We start from the raw sequence: 22,813 nt of genomic DNA on the forward strand, positions 1-22,813 counted from the left end.
CTTGACTCACACCCCAAATTCTAAATTTCAGTATTAATGTTTACTTTACCTTATTGTGAAGTAATGGGTAGAGCACAGAAATTTTTACTTCTAATAAAATTGTCAGGAATTATGGGTTAAACATTTATGTTCTCCTCATACATAGATATCTAATCCCTGCACAGTGTCTGTATATAGAAATGGAGTCTCTAAGAAAGTAATCAAGGTAAAAAGATATCTTAAAGTTAGGAACTTGATTCAATGGGGTTGGTGTCCTTATAAGAAGGGACAGCAGACAGCTTGTGTACTCTCTCCCTGTGCCCAAAGAGATCACAGGAACAACAGTGAGATTGCCTATAAGCTAAGAAAAGAGGCATAAAAACAAATCCTTGATATTTATCTTGGACTTTCCAGATTTCAGTCCTGTGAGAAACAAATTTTTGAGCATAAGGCCAGCCAACCTATTGAATTTTTGTTATGGAAATTGGGTAGACTGACATGTAGCTAACAATTTGTGAAGTAGATATTGAATATAAAAATGTGGTTCTAGAGAGTTTCAGGAGAAAATACAATGGGATACAATATTATTTGATAAAATAAAGAGGTCAAAGAAAGTTAAAATCTGTTAGGATAGATAGAAATAAAAATATAGAAGTAACATCTTAAAATCAAATTATGTGATAAAAATATAATTTCATGAGTTTTTCAGGAGGTCAGATAAATGCCTCTGATTAGTATCCTAGAGAAGAGAATATAAATGAAGTTTAGAAACAACTGAATATCTACTCAGTTTTTGTTTAAAACATAAGCTAAGTGTTTTTACTTGGGAATTACTTACTCCTAGATCAGCCAAAGATATGGTTTGTCATTTTTGAATCTGTTAAACCACTATAATAATATACAAATGTTTATATGTATATAGTTGAAACTTTAAAAACAAAATCTCTTGACTTTCCAGTCCCCACAGGCAAAAATTATTTAGTAGAAAACTCTTTCCCACAGACTTCTATTAACTTCACAGTCAATAGATAGTTCAATATGTTACTCCTATGGCTGAGAGAGTTATATGGCTTGAAAATAAAGCCTAGAGATTTACATAGGCTTGTACATCCATTTCTTTCACCTGTTATCCAGTTGGCACATTTTTAAAGAGAAAGAGAACTGATGATCTGCTGGGTGATAAAGGTATTCCACTCAATGTCCTGATTGCCACTTTCTGCTTTATTTATAGAGAGATACTTTAGTCTACGCACTTGTTCTTCCCTTCATTTCTCTTCATTTCTCTAGTTATGTGCTCTCATTTCTACTAGTCCCTGATGTTCCATTTGCTCTCAATGGAACGAACATCTCCAAATGCAGCAGCTATGTGTACCTGGGTCAAGAACTCAACATGGGGAATGACTAGGCTCCAGAACTGTGCAGGAGGAAGAGAGCGACGTGAAACACCTTCAAGAGTGCTGAAGAAGTGGTTAAGAGGATGAAAAACCTCTGGCTCTGGGCACATGTTTTCGACTCCACCATTCTTCTTGCACTAACATACGCCTCAGAGACCTGGGCCCTATGAAAAAAGGACGAGAACGCTATTTGGATCTCCCAAAGAGGAATCAAAAGAGCTATGCTCGGAATATCACATTTTACTCAAGTGAGAGAAGGAATCTGGAGTCCCAATCTCCGTTGACAATCAAGAATCAGGAACACTGTCTCGTTTGGCAAGTTGTAGAAAATCAGATGGGCTGGACACATAATGCAATTTGGAGACGAGTGCTGAACTAGAGCTGCTACTGACTGGATTACACAGGACGTCAAAAGGACACATGGCCACCCACCTACGAGATGGTCAGACTTCTTTGTTAAAACCCTGAAGAAATGGTTTGAGGCTCTTCATGGTCCTGGAGTGAGCAGATGCTATTGGGCTACACTAGCATGCGACAGGGACAAATGGAGACATTACTGGCACCCACTCAAGCAAATCGAAGATCAATGGTATAACAAGTGATACACGTGAACATCTCCCTTTATCTGTTGTGAATCTCAAGGAAACTCCTTTGTATGTAATTTCCTTCCTTTAGTTTCTTGCTTTCAATATCCAATCTCTATCATAGACTATAGTCATTTTGATTCTGATGTGTCTCAGAGTACTTTTTTCTGGGTCTTTTGTGGCTGGGGCCCATCAGGCCTCCTGAATCTAGATGCATGTACTTATCAGCTCTGGAATTCTCATTTTTTGACTAATAGTTCTTCATGGAATTCCTCTTCCTGTATCTCAGGGACTCCAGTGACTCTTATATTGTTCTTCTTAAACTCATTCCACAGTTCTCTACTGTGTTGTTCATTCATTTTCAGACTTTTTTCATCTTTAGTTGTTTACTAGAGATTTCCTGTATCTTGTCTCATAGACCTCTAATTTTATCCTCAGCTACTCTTACTCTGGGTAGGAGTGATACACAGCGGGTAGGGCGTTTGCCTTGCACACAGCTGACTGGGGTTTGATTCCTCTGATCCCTCTCGGAGAACCTGGCAAGCTACTGAGAGTATACTGGCCACATGGCAGAGCCTGGTAAACTCCCCGTGACGTATTCGATATGCCAAAAACAGTAACAACAAGTCTCACAATGGAGACGTTACTGGTGCTCGCTCGAGCAAATTGATGAACAACGTGAGGACAGTGCTATAGTTCTCTCATTTCTATGTTATTCTTTAAAAACACTGTTTTAGAGACTGAGATGTGATTCAGCATTTGCCCTGTGTATATGAGGGCTTGAGTTTCTAGATCTGCAATTAATAATAATAATTCAAAAAATTTTTAATGATTGAACTAAATAACATGTCAGGGCTTATCCTCCACCACCTGACTTTACTGAGACCCTTTATGAAAATGAATGCAAATGACTCTATATAAAATTTAGAATCAGCAAATAGCTTATAACATAATTTTAATATAAATATTTACTATTACATATGCTTTATTATAAAATGAATAATGATCATATTTATTATTGTTCCTGTTAAATTAAATTGTATGTATGTTCGTGGTCTGATGTCTTCTGTTGAGAATGTTTATAGTGATATAAATATAATTCATATAGATTTCCTTTTTTTTTCCTCTTTTTCGATCACACCCGGCGAGCTACACGTTTGAAGACATCCTACTGTACTAACTCCCTGCCCCTTTAAAAAAATAAGCAAACTCTTTTTATCTTATTATATTAACAGTTTCCTCAAGTTAGATATTAAGTAGTGGTAATATCATGTAAGCATTTACACCTCAGTCTTGACTATAGAATAAAGCACTAGGACTTTTCTATTGACATGAAGCTAACTTCAGGGTCGAGGTATGGCGATATAGTGTCTGCCAATTTCTTGCATTTTTTAAATCAATCATATAACAGAATTAAATAAATGTTTTATCACTACCATTAGAGTTGACTATATGATTTTCCCCTTAATTCTATTTATATGACATGTTAACTTAATTTTCTAGTTATTTCATCCTCACATTACTTACTTGACCTTACTTGGTCAACAAATATATTTAATAGTAATTGAGCTCTGCTAGACAATACTTTCTTTCCTTTTTATGAATTTAAGAAATAATTTAGTTTTTGGTGAATTATCGAATTTTAAATTTGATGATATTCCCATTTTATAAAAAAAATTGGAAAGTTTGCTTTTCTAAACAGATGAATAATGTTTTTTGGTTTCTTTTTAGACGTTTTATTTTGTCATTACTGGGAATGATAAAGTCTTCTACTATGCTTGTGTTTTATAATTTATGTAAAAATTCATAGCTACAAGAATACTCATATTTCTTTGTTTATTTTTGTAACTTACACTCTTCAATTTTATAATGAGCCAGACTTTTCTTATTTAAATTCTATATTTAATTGATTCTTGCTAAAAGAATCAGGGTCTCTGGGGCTGGAGTGGTAGCACAGCAGTTAGGGCATATGCCCTGAACACGGCAAACCCAGTTTGATCCCCAACATCCTAAACGGCCTCCTGAGCCTTCCAGGAGTGATCCCTGAGAAGAGATCTGGAGCAAACGCTGAGCACTGCCAGGTATGTCACACACACACCCCCGCCACACACACACACCACCATCACCATACACACACACACACACACACACACAAATCAGGCTCTTTGCTTTTTCATTTTTTGTTGGATTTGACAAACAAATCCTGTTACCCTTACACCTCCTTATATTTCCATTTTCTGAATTATATTATTATTAAGATTGTCTGTTGTCTATTTTGGAGTAATGGGTTTGCATGTAATCTAATTATAAAACCTGATAATATGAGACCACCGTCTCCTTCGTGCAAAATTCTACTTCACAGAGCGGGGAGAAAGGGCTGCAAAGTTCAAAAAAAGAACTCCCAGAATGACCACCAACTGGGAACTCTTTGGTACTATTGCGGCAACATGGGAAGATGCCATTGTTGACAACATTGACGAGGAATACGATCGACTGGTTCAGCACCTCCATGAATGTGCGAGGAACGCCAAGAGAGAGATAGCCACAAAAAGTCGCCTATCTTCGAAAACTCTTGAGCTAATTCGCCAGCGTGGTTTGGCGCATGCCTCAGGCAACCGCAAGCTAACGTCCGAGCTTGCAAAACAGTGCAGAGATGCGATCAAGGAAGACCTCAAAGAGAGAAGAGCAGAAGTACTGATAGATGCGGCAGAAGCCGGGAAAAGTATTCGTAACGCCCGCCTGTCCTTCGCCAACTATAAGACCAAGATGACTGCCCTCCGACGTCCTGATGGATCCATCACATCCTCCAGAACGGCAATGGAGAAGATTATCCATGACTTCTACTCAAATCTCTTCGATAGCCATGTCCACTTGCCGACATACCAAATTCCACAGGATGGGTATGTCATTCCTAACGTTCTCCCTTCCGAAATCCGACACGCCATTTCGTTGGTAAAGAAGCAAACAGCACCCGGCCCAGACAAGGTCAGACCTGAACACCTGAAGAACCTGCCGTCAGTACTCATCAATACACTGGCTCGGCTCTTCACTCGCTACCTGTCTGAATGCAAGGTTCCGTCCCAATGGAAAACCAGCAGGACCGTACTACTGTTCAAGAAGGGAGACATCCATGACATTGGCAACTATCGCCCGATCTGCCTATTGTCTGTCATCTACAAGCTGTTCACTCGAGTCATCCTGAATAGGATTGGCAGAACACTAGATGAAGGACAACCATGCGAGCAAGCAGGGTTCCGCAAAGGATTCAGCACCATCGACCATATCCACACGGTAACCAAGCTCATTGAGGTTTCTCGGGAGTTCAAGATGCCGCTCTGCTTAACGTTCATTGATTTAAAGAAGGCCTTTGATTCTGTTGAGACGGAAGCGGTCATTGAAGCCCTAGCCAATCAGGGCATTCAAGCCCAATACATCAGGATCCTCCGTGAGCTGTATTGCGGTTTCACTACCAGGATCTCACCATTCTACAAAGAAGTGATCGTTGATGTCAAGAGAGGGGTTCGGCAGGGTGATACCATTTCACCGAAACTCTTCAGTGCCACCCTCGAGAACATCATGCGACGACTGGAATGGGAAGGAATGGGAGTGAAGATAGATGGTCGGCTCCGATAGATACACCACCTCCGCTTTGCTGATGACATTGTTTTAATAACACCAAACATCAGCCAAGCGGCACAAATGCTGGCCGACTTTGACCGTGAGTGTGGAAAGGTAGGACTACAGCTGAATCTTACGAAGACAATGTTTATGAGAAACAGCCTTGTTCCTGACGCCCCATTCGCTCTCAATGGAACGACCATCTCCGAATGCAACAGCTATGTGTACCTAGGTCGAGAGGTCAACATGACAAATGACCTGGCACCCGAGCTGCGCAGGAGGAAGAGAGCGGCTTGGAACGCCTTCAAGAACGTCGAAGAAATAGCTAAGAGGACGAAGAACCTCCGGCTCCGGGCACATCTCTTTGATTCCACTGTTCTTCCTGCATTAACATATGCCTCAGAGACCTGGGCCCTACGCAAGCAAGATGAGAACGCCATTCAGGTCTCCCAAAGAAGAATAGAAAGAGCTATGCTTGGAATAACACGTTTCACTCAAATGAGAGAACGAATCCGGAGTTCTGACATCCGTCGACGATCAAGGATCAGGGACGCTGTCTCATATGCCAAGGTATCGAAAATCAGATGGGCTGGTCACGTAATGAGATTTAAAGATGACCGTTGGACTAGAGCTGTTACTGATTGGATTCCACGGGATGTCAAGAGACCGCGTGGCCGCCCACCTACCAGATGGTCAGACTTCTTTGTCAAGATCATGAACGATCGGTTTGAGGCCCTCCATGTTCCCGGAGCGAAGAGATGCCATTGGGCTACACTAGCACGCGACAGGGACAAATGGAGACGTTACTGGCGCCCGCTCGAGCAAATCGACGACTAACGGGAAGTTAAGTGATTAAGTGATTAAGTGATAATATGTAAGTATTAAGTTCTATGGTAATGTATTCCAAAAGATTTAATCTAATTCTGTCATATCATTTCTATGTCATATTTTTATGGTTATTTATATAAGTATTTATGTTAATATGACTTCTCTGAAACCTACTCTATTCAGGATTTTGTCTCAACAATTCCATGGAAACTATTTGTCAAAGTCGCTAATGACTCCCTGGTGGTCAAAAACATTGATGAAATTCTCAGCTTAATTTTGGCTGAAAACTCAGGAACATGTGATTATTCTGTCTTCTTCTGAGGAAACATTTGATGTACTTGTCCTAACCATCTTTGCTGGATTCCCGGTCATATTCTATCTAGCTGGTATTAGAGAAAATCATCCTAGAACTTAGGTCCCACATTTCTCACTTTTCCGAGGAGGTAACCATGGCTATGATCAGTAGTTCATAGGATGCTACATGGTGCCAGGGATTGAACCCAAGGCCCTCTACTTACCAGGATGTACCTTGGAGGTATCTCCTGAGGCTAGGTCCTGTTTTTTTCTCCCCTCTTCACTTTGATTATCTTAGTGAATTTATGTAATTTCAATATGTTCAATGTATTAGGCACGTTGAAAGCTCAAATATTGATGCCTCAAATCTACTCCTTTTTCTGGTCTTGAGACTCACACTTTACTTCCATAATAGACATCCATTTTCATAACCAACAATTAGCTTGATTTCTCCAGCCAACACAACTTTTTTCACTCTTTCTTCTTTTACTGTGTAATGTCAATAATTTTCCTCAGTGCTCCAGAGAAATTAAACAATAAAAAACCAAAATTAAGCCCAAACAATCTTATATCCAATCAAAAGGCTTATCCTGCAGGCTTCAGTTACTAATATATCAAAATTTATATTCTTTGCTATGATCTCTGCTACTGACAAGCTATTTGGAGTCTCCAATATAATCTTTCCTTCTGGCAAATTTAATAGCTTCCTAACAGGCCTGATTCTAGCTGGTTCTACTCTGTACCATCTTTGACATTATGTTGTTTACTTTCCACTAACTAGAAAGAAATAACTTCTAAAAGAAGGCACATCAGATTTTCAATTCTTTCACTCCTCTTTCCCAAAATCTTGTTTTTCTGATGAATGCACTAAAAATTAACCCACCAGTGAAAAGTCTCAACTCTTATGCTCCCTCCCTGCTCTATTCACCATCACCTTGAAATTCCTTAGACTTTTAAGTAAAATCCTAATGCCAAACCAGCATGTTAATGCTTCCCCTTTCTGATAATCATGCAAACCCTACATGTCCATGTTCAGATATCAAGTCCTATAAGAACTCTTTCTGATTTACCTTATCTAAAATAATCTCTGTCACTGTCACTGTCTTTCCATTGATCGAATTACTTGAGCGAGCACCAGTAGCGTCTCTATTCCTCCCAGCCCTGAGATTTTAGCAGCCTCTTCTTACTCGTCTTTTCCAATGATTGGAGGCTCTTGCAGGGTCAGGGGAATGAGACCTGTTGTCATTACTAATGGCATATTGAATACACCACGGGGAGCTTGCCAGGCTCTGCCCATGCGGGCTGGATACTCTTGGTAGCTTGCTGGGATCTCCGAGAGGCATATATTTATATATTTCTCTCTATGATTTGTTACCTACTGTTTGAACCCTTTAGATATGGTGCAGTAATTGTGGGAAATGTGTAGGAAGCGTCTTATAATGTGTCGCACAGTTGCTTCGCAAGAAAAGTGCCCTGGAGTGTGGCGGTGGTTGGGTAGTGGAGATCTGCTGCCAAGGCTGGGTCCACTGGGGATGAGGGCTTTCACCCTCCCCATAGCCTGGCGCAGAGTCCGGTGGCATGGTTCTAGGAGCCTCATTCTATACTCCCGTCTGGGAGGAACATTCATGAGTTCTGGAGGGTGGCCGATAAGATTAAAATAATACCTCCACATAATAAGAATTTTCTGAATGACAGAATGACTTTCTGGGCATATATGGGACTGAGGCAAGTGTGTTTTTTTCCCTCCAGTTATTTTATTAAAGCAGCATGATTTATAATAACTTTGTCGACTTCACTCCTTCAATGTTCTCAGGCTCCTGCCTCTACTCCCCACCCACAAGCAAGCCTCTTTACGTTCAGTCATTAAAGTGTGAGTCTCATGATTTCAATGTGGTTAATGCCATGGTTTGGATATTTAGTTTGATTAGGTTCCTGACACCACTGATGTACCTGAAACTCCTTGTCACTTGACCCATTCCACTGCTTTCATCTGTTTCTTCTCTCCTCCTTGACCCCATAGTGTAGGGAGGAGAAAGAAAGAAAGAATATGGCAAGTTTTTTTTTTTGAGTAAAACATTTTATTTATTTATTTATTATTTTTATTAGTGAAACGCCATTAGGTACAGTTATAGACTTACAAATTATTGAGTTTGGGTTTCAGTTATACAATGATCAAATACCATCCCTCCGCCAGCGCCCATTCTCCACCACCGCGGGTCCCAGCATCCCTCCCACCCCCCATTCACCCATCCCACCCCACTACACTTTTTTTTAAAAAAAGGATAAAAATTAAAATAAAAAATAAAATCCACCGGTGTTTTAAGTTGAAATAATTGACTTAGTTTTTTGAGTGCAGCCAAATATATAGTCTGTGAAAAATCTCTGAAGTCAACTGAACTGTAGTTCTTATTGTCTAGTTGGACACACATATGCAGGCAGGGTATATGCACTGTGTGAGACTTGGATGAGATTGTTGTAAATTTCAGTAATCCTATTTATACTTTTCACATTTTTATTCTGTGCACAAGGAAAGCTGTGTTAAATGTTTTGAGTTATTTACCATAAAGTTTATAGCACTTTTGAGTTTGCCTAAGAAATTTTGATCCAAGGGAGGTATTGTCGCTGAGTCAATGTCTGAAACTTTTTGGTATAACCACCAACTGGAATGTAGAAAATTTCATTTTACGTTTGGCAGCAATGATACCAGTTTAATTAAACTCATTTAGATTCCACATCTGTTATTATGAGCTACATAAGAAAAAGCATTGGTGTAGTTTAAATTACGGCTTTCATAGTTTTAAAACAAAAATGTGTATTGCAAATGTTCTAGTTTAGAAATGCCTGTTAGAAAGTATATAGAAATGTATGCTTAAGTGACAAAATATTATTTAGTTTGGAAAATCTCTATGAAGAAACATTTATTTATTTATTTATTTTTCTCTTTGGGTCACACCTGGCAATGCACAGGGGTTACTCTTGGCTCTGCACTCAGGAGTTACTCCTGGCGGTGCTCAGGAGACCATATAGGGTGCTGGGAATTGAACCCGGGTCGGCCGCATGCAAGGCAAACGCCCTACCTGCTGTGCTATCTCTCCAGCCCTCTATGAAGAAACATTTACTAGTTAAAAATTTCTACTATTTTGATTTTTTAAATAGTAGGTGATAGGTATGTGGATTTAAGTTCATTTATCATGATGTTAATATCTATTAATATGATCTTGGTTTTAAGACAATATTGATTCAATATTTTGAATTCAATGGCAGGATTTTTTGTTTTGTTTTGTTTTGGAGTCAAACCCAGCAGTGCTCAGGGCTCACTACTGGCTCTGTACTCAGGCATCACTACTAGCTGGCTTGGGGATCTTATGGATATTAGGGATCAAACCCAAGACTGCTGCATGCAACGCAAATGCTCTACCCACTATTGCTAAAGCCTTTAATGCAAGTTTTTAATATATCACTTAGTGACTTTTACTACGGTGTGAACTTTGAGAACTGGTAGTAAATGCAAAACAGTATCTGCTCTGATATTTCAAATTCACAATCATAAATTAGATCTCACAGGTATAGTTTTCTTATTTTATAAGTGGAATATTAGATTTTTTCATTTTTGTTTACTTTTGCATAGCCTAGGATCAAATCCCAGTCAAGTCCTAGCACCGAGTAATGTCACTGGTTCCTAGGTTTTTTTAAGTCCAAAAGCAAACAATTTGACTAATAAATCACACTAACTACTGAAAGTTAATAGGCAGAGTGAAAAGGAGAAATAAATTTGTAAATGATAAAAGTGCTAAATATTGCAATATCACTTTCATATCTCCAGAATAGTTCCTCTTTCTCTCTGCTTATACTTCTGAATGAAACTTGAGAAAGGTTATACAATAGTTACAAATTTGGAGATTGATAATTCTTCTTGTACAACCTTCCATATTACCTCCATTTTGTTCTGTTTTTGAGAACAGAGTGCACTAAAACAAACCAAAGTTAGCTTGAAAAAGACATTCTAATACAAATAATCCTATAAAATTGGAAGTTCCTTATGCCTAGAGAGTGCAATCTATTACAACCTTGGCATAAAGCTCCTTTTCATCTGTTTGTGAATTAATTTCAGCATTTCTTTTCTGTTAGTGCATGCAAGGAATTTTGAACTTTCTTTTGAATAATTGTGACATTATCATGATTCTTATTAACTGAGTCAAAAGCTCTGAAATTTGTTCACCTTGTGCTTATTTAAGTCATATTAATGCTGTCCCTGTTCTCTGCCATTAAAAAATACACAATAAAATTTAATGTTGTAAAATAGAGGAAGGAATCCTTGTACATTTTCATGTTTCTGGGATTTTTTTCTCTTTGTTATAAAAATATTAAGAGAACTTTTATACACTGCAGTTGATTTGGATTTTAACGTTGCAGAGATTTTTCTAAAATCCCAGTGACTTCACCAGCAAACTCCTGGTGCAACAAACTTGCCCAAGAGCTATCTCTATGAATAGGCTAAGCCATACAAACCTGGCAATGCTCTGGAAGCCGCATAGTACAGGAATTCTGAGTTCGGAGCATGCATTTGAGCTATATCCCCAACTTCTTACCATGGAGTTTTAAGGCACAAAATTTAAATGGTTGGAGAACCCCCAACACCCATAGCCAGGAGTAAGCCCTGAGCACCAACAGTAGAATCAAAACATACAATAAATAAAGATTTTGTGATGTTAATCCCAACTTAATTGTTATTTTTTACATGTAATCCAAACTGTAATAATATTTTTAAACGAGTTTACCAAAGGGATGGAAAGAACCCAAGACGTGACTGGTGAAAGGACACTGACACTATTTGTGGATATGAAGTTGGGAGATTGTATTCCTGAAACTCAAATAGTATTGTAAATCATGATGCCTAAATAAAAATTGGAAAGAAAAAATTATTTTTTAAAAAAAATTCCATTGATCTAAACATAAATCTTAGTATTATTTTATAACTAAAGATGTATTAAATTTTTCTAATTCTTTTGAATGACTTTTTTTTCTTTTCAGTGAAATAACATCTGTCATGTATTTTGCTGTATGAACTCTCATTAGGTGTTTTATTTTCAGGGGAGAGTCCTGGCTCTGTTGAGGGCTATCTCCTGGCAGAGGTTGAGGGGTGTGGGGGGGAAGCATGAAGTTATGGGAATGGAAACCAGGCCTCCTGCTTGCACAGCATATGTTTCACCCACTGATTCATCTTTCTGTCCCCTATACAGTTACAAAGCTCTCATATTTGAGTTTCAGTCATACAATGATCGAACATCCATCTCTCCACCAGTGCACATTTTCCACCAACAATGTCCCCAGTATCTCTCTCCTCTCTTTGTAACTGTCCCCCTGCCTCTATGGAAGACAATTTTCCTCATACTCTCTCTCTACTTTTGGGCATTATGGTTTGCAATATAGATACTTAGAGGCTGTCATATTTGGTCCTTTACCTAGTTTCAGCACACATCTCCCATCCAGAATGATTCCTCCAACAATCATTGACTTAGTGATCCCCTTCTCTATTCCAGCTGCCTTCTCCCCTAGCTCATGAGTCAGGCTTCCAACCATGGAACAATCTCCTGGCCCTTCCATCTATAGTCTTTGGATGTCAATCTCATATTATTTTATTTTATATTACATAAATGAGTCTAGTCATTCTGTGTTTGTCTTTCTCTTTCTGACTCATTTCACTTAGCATGATACTCTCCATGAGCATCCAGTTATAAGTAAATTTCATGATTTCATCTTTCCTAATGGCTGCGTAGTATTCTATTGTGTAGATATACCAAAGTTTCTTTAACAAGTCATCTGTTCTTAGGCACTTGGGTTGTTTTCAGATTCTGGTTATTGCGAAAGGTGCTGCAATGAACATACAGGTGCAGATGTCATTTCTACTGTGCTTTTTTGCACCCTCATTCTGATTATTATTTTTTAAGAATCAACTTCATTAGCACTCTAATAAACATGAGTTAACTCATTACTTTTGTATACAAATTGCTGAAAAGAGATAATAAGGAGGCAAACCAAAATCATTTTAATTGGTCAGATTATTTTGGGTATGCTTTACAGACAAAAGTAATGTTTTTTTAAAAATTCTGTATATTTAATTATATAAAACATCTGTAAGTATTTTGCATGTAGACATATTTATTTATTTTTATTGAATGACCATGAGATAGAGCATTACAAAATTGTTCATGATTATGTTTCAGTCAATTATTTCAACACCAATCCTTCCACCAGTGTAACTTCTCAGCCCCAGTGTCCCCAGTTTCCCTCCCAACCCTTCAAGCCATCCACCACCCCAGGCTGCCTCTATGTCAGGCACCTCTCTCCCTCTTAAAAGAAATGTTTTTTTCCTGTAAGCAAATTAAAATTAGGATATGTTCCCATTTTAAATGTAGTGATCAAAAAACAGTTACCACTGATGCTAACATATATTAGATTAAATTAGAACAGACATTAAACACCATTAGTTCCTAAAATAACTTTAGAAAATAACACTGGGCAGATGACATTTTTTAATTGAAAGTTGATTTTCACAAACACTTTCAGAAAAATAACACATCTACATTTTAAAGTTAGAAATTCAAAACTTAGTTTTCAGATAATAAAGAATTTGCTTTCAAAAGTATTTATTTTATTTTTCTTCAGAAGTAAGATACAAACAAGATTTAATTAGTACTTCAGCTTCAGAGAAGTATAATATTTAAAAATAGTATTCCTAAAATATAGGTACAAAATTAACACTGATTAATCATGCACTGTCTAGACCCAAAGACAGGGCAAATTATGAATCCTGGCCATGAAAAGAAACTGATTAAAGCACAATAAAACATATGTAAAAAGTGCAATATAATTATCATATCATACTAGTCGTAGGACATTGTCTACTGTCAGTTACAGTTGAGACTTGACAGTCTGTGAACTGTGTCAGCAGAGGATTTGAACCTGTGTCTTTGAATAATAAATAGCTAAAAAGTGAGTTTATTTAAAGGGATTTTTTGTATAACTTATACAATAAAAAGTCCAGAACAGCCTGCGTTCCTTTTTGATTTTTGCTACAAAATCCATAAATTTGAAACCAACTTAATAAAATTTATATAATTTATAAATTATCCATGTATTTACCAGGCCATGAAGTATGCTAATTCATATAATTTATATAAATTTCATAGATAATATCAGATGACTCCTAAACTCATCGTCCTTTGACAACTTAGGAAATAAAATATGATGACTAAAACACAAGACTAATGAATTCTAAGCAGAAATGACACATTCTAAAAGCACATACACATAATGTCTTTTACTTCCCAAATTTACTTCTACTAATTAAGGATGTTTTTGTTTTGCAGAAATTTAAATGGAAAAATAAACAATAAAACTAAAAATTCCATTTTATGTCATGATATTATATTAGTAAGAGTTTTTCCATTTTGATGTAATTATTTTATTAATGTTCTGAGACCATCAATTATAGATTCATATTTCATTGATTTTTATGATCACATATTTTAGATTTATTAAAATATAAATGTACTGTGTATAACCTATAAGACATTCCTCCAGTATTTCTTAAAGAATATCCCAGCACATTTCCAAAGTCATATATTTTACTATGGTAAAAGTCAGTGTAGTAGTATTTATAATAGGATTAAAAAAATTTTTAGAGGACTTCTGTCATTAATTAGAGTAGGAGTCATATGATTTCCAGATTTGAATGTAAATTCATCGTCAAAATAGAAAAATATGTCTACCTTACCTTTACTTAGGTATCAATTACCAAAACTAACATATTTGATGAACAATGGCCTTGAGTTTTTTAAAATAAATATTGTATATCATAATATTTCTGTTCTTCTAGGTCTTGAACTTCTGATTTTGGCGTCTGGTTGTCTTTAAAATAGTTATAAAATATAGAATTCCAGACTCTATTTTGTTATAAAAGCAGCCCAGACACAGTATCAGATATTAGTATGCATATACTGTTACCTTATGTACTTGTTCCTGTTTTTTGTTTAAAAAAAAAACAAATAAATTGCGTGTTTTTGATCTGAGACTATATAATAGAATAGCAGAATATTTACAAGCTCATTTTTCACAATTTTTACAACTTCCCAAAAAATAAGAAATCCTTCATTGATCTCCTTCATGTAAAATAGTTGCTTATTTGTCTACACAGTAGAAATGGAAGGACAAAGTTTCTATTTATAGATGCAGGAAAACTGATTCCTCCCATTTGTGTAGCAAGATGGGAAAGTAGCTGACATGGCATTTTGTAGTATCAACTAAGATTTCTCCCTAAAACCAGTAAAATAGTATTGCAGATCATAGAAACTATTCAAAGTTCTCAAAAACAGACAAGGCATCAGATATAAATGAAGTTTCAATAAATGAGGATCTACTAACAATGCTCATGGGTTCTTTTTCTGGGAAGAAGAATACAAGCCAACAAGAAGAATTAACTCTTATCTGGTCCATTTTAAAAGGTAAAAAAATATGTGGGGGCTAGAATACTTTCTGGACAGAAATGAAAATCATCTTCACCAATGAATAAAGGTTTTAAAAACAGACAAATTAAGAGCTGGTTTTTACTGTAAGTTAGTAGGCTACTGTCAGATCTATTAAGGCAAAGAAAAAAGAATTTTGCCTTATGCCATATGAACTTCTGCAGTTTTATGCATTCGTGAAATGATGCAGTGCTGTATTGGAGCTGGCTCGTACTAGCCTATTTAAGCTGGTTGTGTTCATCTTTTCCCAATTCCACATTCAATGATACCAAGCTGGAGGCTTAGGATCAGTCAGTGCATTTCCTTACGTTTTAGAAAATGACAAAATTATGAATGACATGCCTTCCACCCATGAAGCTGTTGTTAAATGTCTATCAATACACTAATGAATTCATAGAAAGGTTACTTTGTATTATTCGAGAAACTTATCTAATACTGAAGGCTTCTTATAGTAAAGTCCTTGAGTTAGAAGTGTCACAAGATACTCCCCTTTATCATTCATATATATTTTCTGGTTTTAAAACAACATTTTCAATATCATGTATGCTTTTTCCATTTAAGTGTTCACTAGGATAGTCATAACTATGACCTGTACCATCACTGATTGTTGACACGGTATAAGATGCACTGCGGAGTGCATCTGAATGGGAAAAGCTGTTTCCAAATTGGATTTTATATTGATTCCAGTTTCTTCTGAGAATTGCCTGAACCTACAAATCAAAAAAACAGTACAAAAGTAATCCATTAATTGAAGTGAAGTTATTGTATTTAACACACAATAAAATGAGTTATGTATAAAAGATTTTTGGAAAATACTGAGTCAAAAGTATTGTTTAATTTTTAATTAAAATATTGTTTGAATAAGCCTTTATTAGGAAAGTGATCATGTTACTCAGTAAAATTTTTAATTTCACGGATGATTTTCTATGCCATTTCTTAAAACTTAAGAAATGCATATGACTATCTTGTTATCAAACTGTTAATCCACCTCCAAGTTTTCATGGACTACACTGGTATCAAACTAAGAGCCTTGTTAGTAAGAATGCGTGAAAGAACGAGAAGAGACAAAATTAACAATAGAGTGATTCAAAGACTATAAATGATCATTTATAGTAGCAGGATACAGCTTTCCATTAAGTGATTATTTTTCTAAATTTTATCTGAGGCTCTGTGATTCACAATACTGTTCCCATAGGCTATGGATCATACATTGTTTCAACACCACACCCTCAACCAGAGCCTCTTCTTCCCATCACTATGGATAGAGGGAAATATTTCATGGATATTTATAGATTGTATGAACACTATGAAAAGTCCAGGAATATCAGCACTCCAACTTTTTTGCAGTTGGATCCCTTTCAATAAAAAATAATTTGACTTTTATTTCCCTCTCTTTTCTGTTAAAAGAGACTTGATTCCATGGATATTTCCAGAAGTCTGATCAGGGCACACTGGCATGAGGCAGTCTGCTTCTAGGCTTCATTTCCCAATAACATTACCTGTTTTCCAAAGCTTGTTTATAATATGACATTACAATTTTACATGCCCATAAGTACTAAGAAACCACTGGAGCGAAAGCACAGCAGTAGGGCATTTGCCTTGCACGCAGCCAACATGGCCGACCCGAGTTCGATTCCTCCGCCCCTCTCGGAGAGCCCAGCAAGCTACCGAGAGTATCTCGCCCTCACGGCAGAGCCTGGCAAGCTCCCCGTGATGTATTCGATATGCCAGACACAGTAACAACAAAGTCTCCAATGGAGACGTTACTCTGCCCGCTCGAGCAAAGAAACCACATTTTAGTTAAATCAATTGAGATATTTAATATAACTTACTATTGAACTTCTACCTAATTATCATTGCAAAACGTGGGTTCAGCTTTTTTGCAATACATCTTTTTATTCACTCTATTAAACAGCTACTCAGTGATTAAATATACCCATGTGACTAGGGAGGGCCCTTCTGATGACTGAGGTTCATAGTTAATGTTAATGGTGCACATTTTTGTCTAAGGAGATATGAAATGAGATTTAAAAAACTGGTGTGATCTTTTGTTAAAACACAGTTAATCAGTGAGAAATGCAAATAGGAATGTTTTGACTAAAAATTAAAATAAGATGTGATAAAAAAACAGATACTATTCTAATGGCTAGTTACTCGATCTAATGGAAAGGCAAGTAGGAAAGAGTCTGAACTTCAGGACATGACATAGTTGGAACTGGAAAAGTGAATTTGGCAGCTTGAATCTTTATGTAATGAGAGTGGGAAAAAATAAGTGGCAAAAAAACAAAAGAGGCGGGATCATAGTATTTTTCAAGATGAGAAATGAATCATAAGTAAACAGGCCTTGTATCTCAAGAGATAAGAAAAGGGAACAGATATTGGAAATGCTATAGAGACTGGTACGGTTTGGCAATAAATTGGCTAAAAAATTTTTGTATTATTGAAATTTTGCAATGCCAAAATTTTCTCAGTTTGGGGATATGCCAGAAGATCAAAGTCGGTCTCTTTTGCTTACACAAATAGAGTGCAACAAGAGGGTTATATAATAGTTTAGATAATCCTTGGTCAATCTTTCTCAATATAAAGGTCAATGAGGTTGGGTTTTAATATGATTAAAGTTCACAATTGTACATTTTTTTTAAATGATTTGACAAACCAAAGATTTAAAATTGAGTATTGAGTGCGGAATAGGAGAATCTTTTAAAAACATGTTTTATCTCTTGCTTACATTAATCCATGTATGTCTTATATAAAGAACATGCTTTTATTTAATTTCCTTAATAGTGGTCTGGAGTGATAGCACAGTGGGTAGGGCGTTAGCCTTTCACATGACTGACTCGGGTTCGATTCCTCCGCCCCTCTTGGAGAGCCCGGCAAGCTACCAAGAGTATCTCGCCCTCACAGCAGAGCCTGGAAAGTGCCCCATGGCATATTCGTATGCCAAAAACAGTAACAACAAGTCCCACAATGGAGACGTCACTGGTGCCCGCTCGAGCAAATCAATGAACAATGGGAGGACAGTGCTACAGTGCACACTAAATCACTAAGTTTTGGGGAGGTCCAGAGTATTCCCCAAGAATGTTTCAGTCCAGAATTAAGTGTTATCTTTAGAATTTAAAGGCATACTGTGCCTTTATTCAATAGTTTTTTATCACAAAAATTTTGCTAGTGATTGTGTTTTGTACATTCATAAGTTTTCCTTTATAATGTTTCTGCAGATTCAGAGAGATTCAGAGATGTATCTTTCCTATTTTGTGCTTGTTCTTAATCATTGTATCTGTAATTGCAGTTATATTTAATTATAAAATCTCACAATTGATTTGAGATTGTCTGATTCAGTTTTTTACAATAAATTTATGATAGCATATTGTCTGATTCAGTTTTTTATAATAATTTATAATAGCATATTATAATTGTATTTGATTATCAGAATGAATATTTTACTCTTTCTAACTAGATTCTCTGACTTCAGAAAAATAGTTGCCCTGTCCTCTGTATGGCAAAAAATTATGAAGGTGTCATTTCAGTGTACCTATAAATGCCATATAAATATCTGGCTTGTCTAACACAAAGTACTCTACCATTACATCTAAGCTCCTATCCTATAATGTATTCTGTGGCAGTTCTATGTACCAATTTAATATATGTGTATATTTGTTTGTTTATATTGCTTGTTTGTTTGCTTTTGGGCCTTACCAATCTGTGTCAGGAGACCATATGTGGTGCCATGCATGGAACCTGGACAGGTTGTGTGAAATGTAAGTGTCTCACATACTGTACTATCTCCCTGCTCCAAGTACCCATATTTTAAATTAAAGCATATTTTAACATAAAATTAGCATGAGGACTGGAAATGTGGTTTACTGGTAAAGCACGAGCCTTGCATGTAGTAGACCTCGGTTTGATCCCCAGCATAATAAAAAAATATATAAAGGTGTCATAAAATAATATTATATGTGAGAGAGAAATAAAATGATAATAGAAAATAGCATTTTTGTTTATTCAAAGCATAGCTGCTAATGTTGAATGGTTTTATAGGAATGTTCTTATTCACTTATGCCAGTTGATTCCATCTGTTTTTCCCTGATGTTTTGTGTTAAGCTTCTCAATTACTGTAAGTCTCAGAGATAACTGACTTGCTGTTAGGATTTGCAAACGTTTCTGAATCTTTTCAAAATCTTCTGACAGGTTGAAATTTGTAAAATAGATTAAAAAAGAAAAAGTGAAATTGGTGTAGTTCATATCATGGAGATGTAGCATGGTTTATATGCATAATAAAGGATGTTTCTAAAATACTTGAAACTTTCCAATTAGGAAAGCCTTGGATAAAAATCTTTAAAGACAAAGACTGCTATATCTTGGAATTAAACAATTTGTTTTTCTGAATTCTTAACTTAATAAATATCCTCCTTTTATAATGGAGAATTCACTTTTGAAAAAATTGTCTTGTATCCTCCATTGCTTCCAAACATTGCATTAGGTCAAACGAAAGCAAACAGAATAAAGGAAAGAAATTTAGATGTCCCTTTTCTACTCTTTATTAGTGTGCTAGCTCTATTAGGTTATGGTTTGTCTAATACTATACCTTGGACAAAAATCCAGATATAGATAATTCAAAATTAATATAAAAATGCTCAGTGAATATGCCACTAATGTAATATTTTTAAGCCAGATTGAATTGCCTTTCAATATGACCTAAGCTCTTGCAAAGAATTTCATTAAAAAAGAGATCCTATGATTCTTTTTCCTAATATAGATAAAATTTGAAATGGTTACTCCTGGGGAATTTCATCTCACTAGAAAAACCATATTGCACATATAAAATAGGAAAAAAGAATAAAGTCAATCACCATACCTCTCCATTAAAGAAGCAGAAAATTGTAGAGACCAAAAGACCCTGTAAATGAAAAACAGAATGTCTCATTTCAAATGAAAAGTATACAATATTTACCACCATCTGCTGTACTCAGAGTGAAAAACAAAACCACAGCCATGTAGGTATACTTAATACTAAATCTAGCAAGTTGCCTCAGTGATGCAGACACACCTACCTGATAATGCATTAGGATGTGCATGACGTAATCATACACCTCTTCTGCAATCCTTCCCTCTGGGCGCCAGGGAATCAGCACAAACTCTATGCCCAGTAACGGCACGAGGATAAGTGTAGCTCTTACAGCTTTCATATAGAGATTGGATTCGGCTTGGTGGGTACCTTTTAACTTGGTAATGAGAACGCGAACGATATTTAATAGGAAAAAAAGATTCACCTGTAAGAAAAAAATTCCAAATGAACATCATTTTGTATTTAATATTAAGGAGGATTTAAAGGACCCTTGATTTTTGAAAGAATTTTTACTTTTCCTTTTTTTTATTGAATCGCCATGAGATACACAGTTACAAAGCTGTTCATGGTTGGGTTTCAGTCATACAATGTTCCAACACCCATCCCTCCACCAGTGTGCATTTCCTGCCACCAATGTCTCCAATTTCTTTCCTCCCACCAGAACCCCCACATCCCCCAGACCTGCAATACAGGTACTGAGAGGTTATCATGTTTGGTCCTTTACCTACTTTCAGCATGCAGTTCTTTATCCAGAGCGATTATTTCCAACTATCATTAAGGGCCCTTGACTTTATGAATTCTTGTATATATTATTCCAGTGTACAAGAATATTCTCTTTCCTTTTTGTTTGTTTTTCACTCTGACTTCTAACATGTGCTTTGTTTGACAATCTAAAATAAAGCTACGTGCTAATATAGAATTTAAATTTGCACAATTTATAAAATACTAAAATTGGGTTGCAGATGAGAGTCACTTGTAATATGTATGCCTTCCTTGCATACCGAAACTTGAGCACTGGCGCAGAAAAAATGTCTCAAACAAATGTGTTTATTTAATATAGAATAAATGTGATAAATTAAATACAGTACCATTTAAAAATAATGTGTTCACTTAATATAGAAAACAGTAAATAACACCAATTTGCTAATTTAAGTCATGTGTTATCAAAAAATCTGAGTACAAAATTATTACACTACTATTCTTAGATAACTCAATGGAACATATGCTTCAAAATATACAGAGGCTACAAATCTGCTGGAAGCAAATCTATGAAAAGCAACATATTTACAGACATAGGAATGTGTCTGCTAAAGACAAAAGTAGAATAAGCCTCTGCAACAGGTGTAAGAATGAAATGTGACAAATCAACATATCAGCTGTTAGTACACCCTTATTATATTTCTTACTTTAGCATTCATTGTTATAAATTTTGACTAAATGAAAATTACAAAGCCTATAAGATGCTTCAGCAGCACATATACTACATAAAAGGAAAATATAATACACTTTTATATGTTCATAATTTAATAATTCTAATATGCCACAACATGAATTTTATTTTTAAAACAGAAATGAAGCAATCTGAACCTCGTTATATGAACATATCTAAATCCAAAGTGCTTCTCCAAAATGACAAATTATAAAATTAGAAACTCTGGTTCAAATTATAAAATTAGAAACTCATCCTCTATGTTTTGCAAATACTTCTATTTATTTTAAAAGAAAATAGAGAAAGAATTTTAAATTCCATATGAACTATATCTTAGTTTCATCTCTCTTGGGGTAAAACTGGTTGAGAAGGGAAGCAATTTGTTCTGACTCCAATGCTCAGAAAGTTCAGATAAATCCTACGCAGGAAAAAACATTTCATATGTCTTTAAAGCATTTAAAAAAATTTAAAGCATTTTTAAAAATTTTTAAATGCTTACAGGATAAATTTCACTAATTTTTATGGTACTTCTAGAAGTTGTATCTTAGTTATGACACTATATTGACTTAATGACCACTATATGACCAATATTGACTTAATAATTCTATTGGAGAGAGATTGTAAAATTATTCTAACATAACTCACTGGAACTTAGAGAATAGAATAAAATACATTTAATTCAAAATTTTTCAAAAAAATCTAAAAAAAGACTTAGGAAGTCTCAAATTTTGGTTACAAAACATATGACTCCTCCCTTTCCATATTTAATTCAATAGTAGCCATAATTGCAGAATGAGAGAACACAATTGCGTTCAGGTCTCTAATATTCTACTAGACAAAGAACGTTAACTTGAATAGATTATTTCTTTGTATCTGAATAATAATTCCTAAGTGTGGCTTCTGTTTCCCATGCAAACTTTCTTAAAGATGTCTAATTCATATTCTTCTGTTTAGTAATAATTGTTATAATAGTAAACAATATTTAAGTACCAATTTTCCAATTTAAAAGTCTTTTTTTTTTATTGGAATATTTCTTTACTACCAACATAGGTGTGTAGGTTTTCTTATTTGTCAATCCCATTTAGTAAATTCATTCTTTGACCATGTCTCGTCTGCTCTCTGACATCATATGATTTATTTCCAAGGACTACATCATCACCTAAACTTCCTTATCCTTTGAGTTTGTCAATGGGAGGAAGTAAGAAATCAGAGCAGGGGAAGAGAGAGGCTGAAAAATTCCTTAATCCTCTTTCTTGTTTTCAGACAGACTGTGGTTTTCATCAGAAACTGTGTTCTTCTTAAGGCCAGATCTCTTG

At 35.7% G+C, this 22,813-nt stretch overlaps 1 protein-coding gene across 3 annotated transcripts in view; it reads right to left on the reverse strand.

The window, feature by feature from the left end:
* Window positions 1–13,207: 13,207 nt before the first annotated feature.
* The window catches only part of CALCRL (calcitonin receptor like receptor), a 99,718-nt gene continuing 90,112 nt past the window's right edge, over window positions 13,208–22,813 (reverse strand). For all 3 annotated transcript variants that reach the window (XM_056111894.1, XM_056111893.1, XM_056111895.1), the window contains 3 exons: window positions 20,274–20,492; window positions 20,078–20,119; window positions 13,208–15,932 (listed from right to left, as the gene is read on the reverse strand). In XM_056111894.1, coding sequence (XP_055967869.1) covers window positions 15,717–15,932; window positions 20,078–20,119; window positions 20,274–20,492 — 477 coding nt within the window. In that variant the 3' untranslated portion in view covers window positions 13,208–15,716. The remainder of the gene's footprint in view (window positions 15,933–20,077; window positions 20,120–20,273; window positions 20,493–22,813) is intronic.

Source organism: Sorex fumeus, unplaced genomic scaffold (assembly GCF_029834395.1).
Source record: "Sorex fumeus unplaced genomic scaffold, SorFum_2.1 ptg000014l, whole genome shotgun sequence".
Lineage (NCBI taxonomy): Eukaryota > Metazoa > Chordata > Mammalia > Eulipotyphla > Soricidae > Sorex > Sorex fumeus.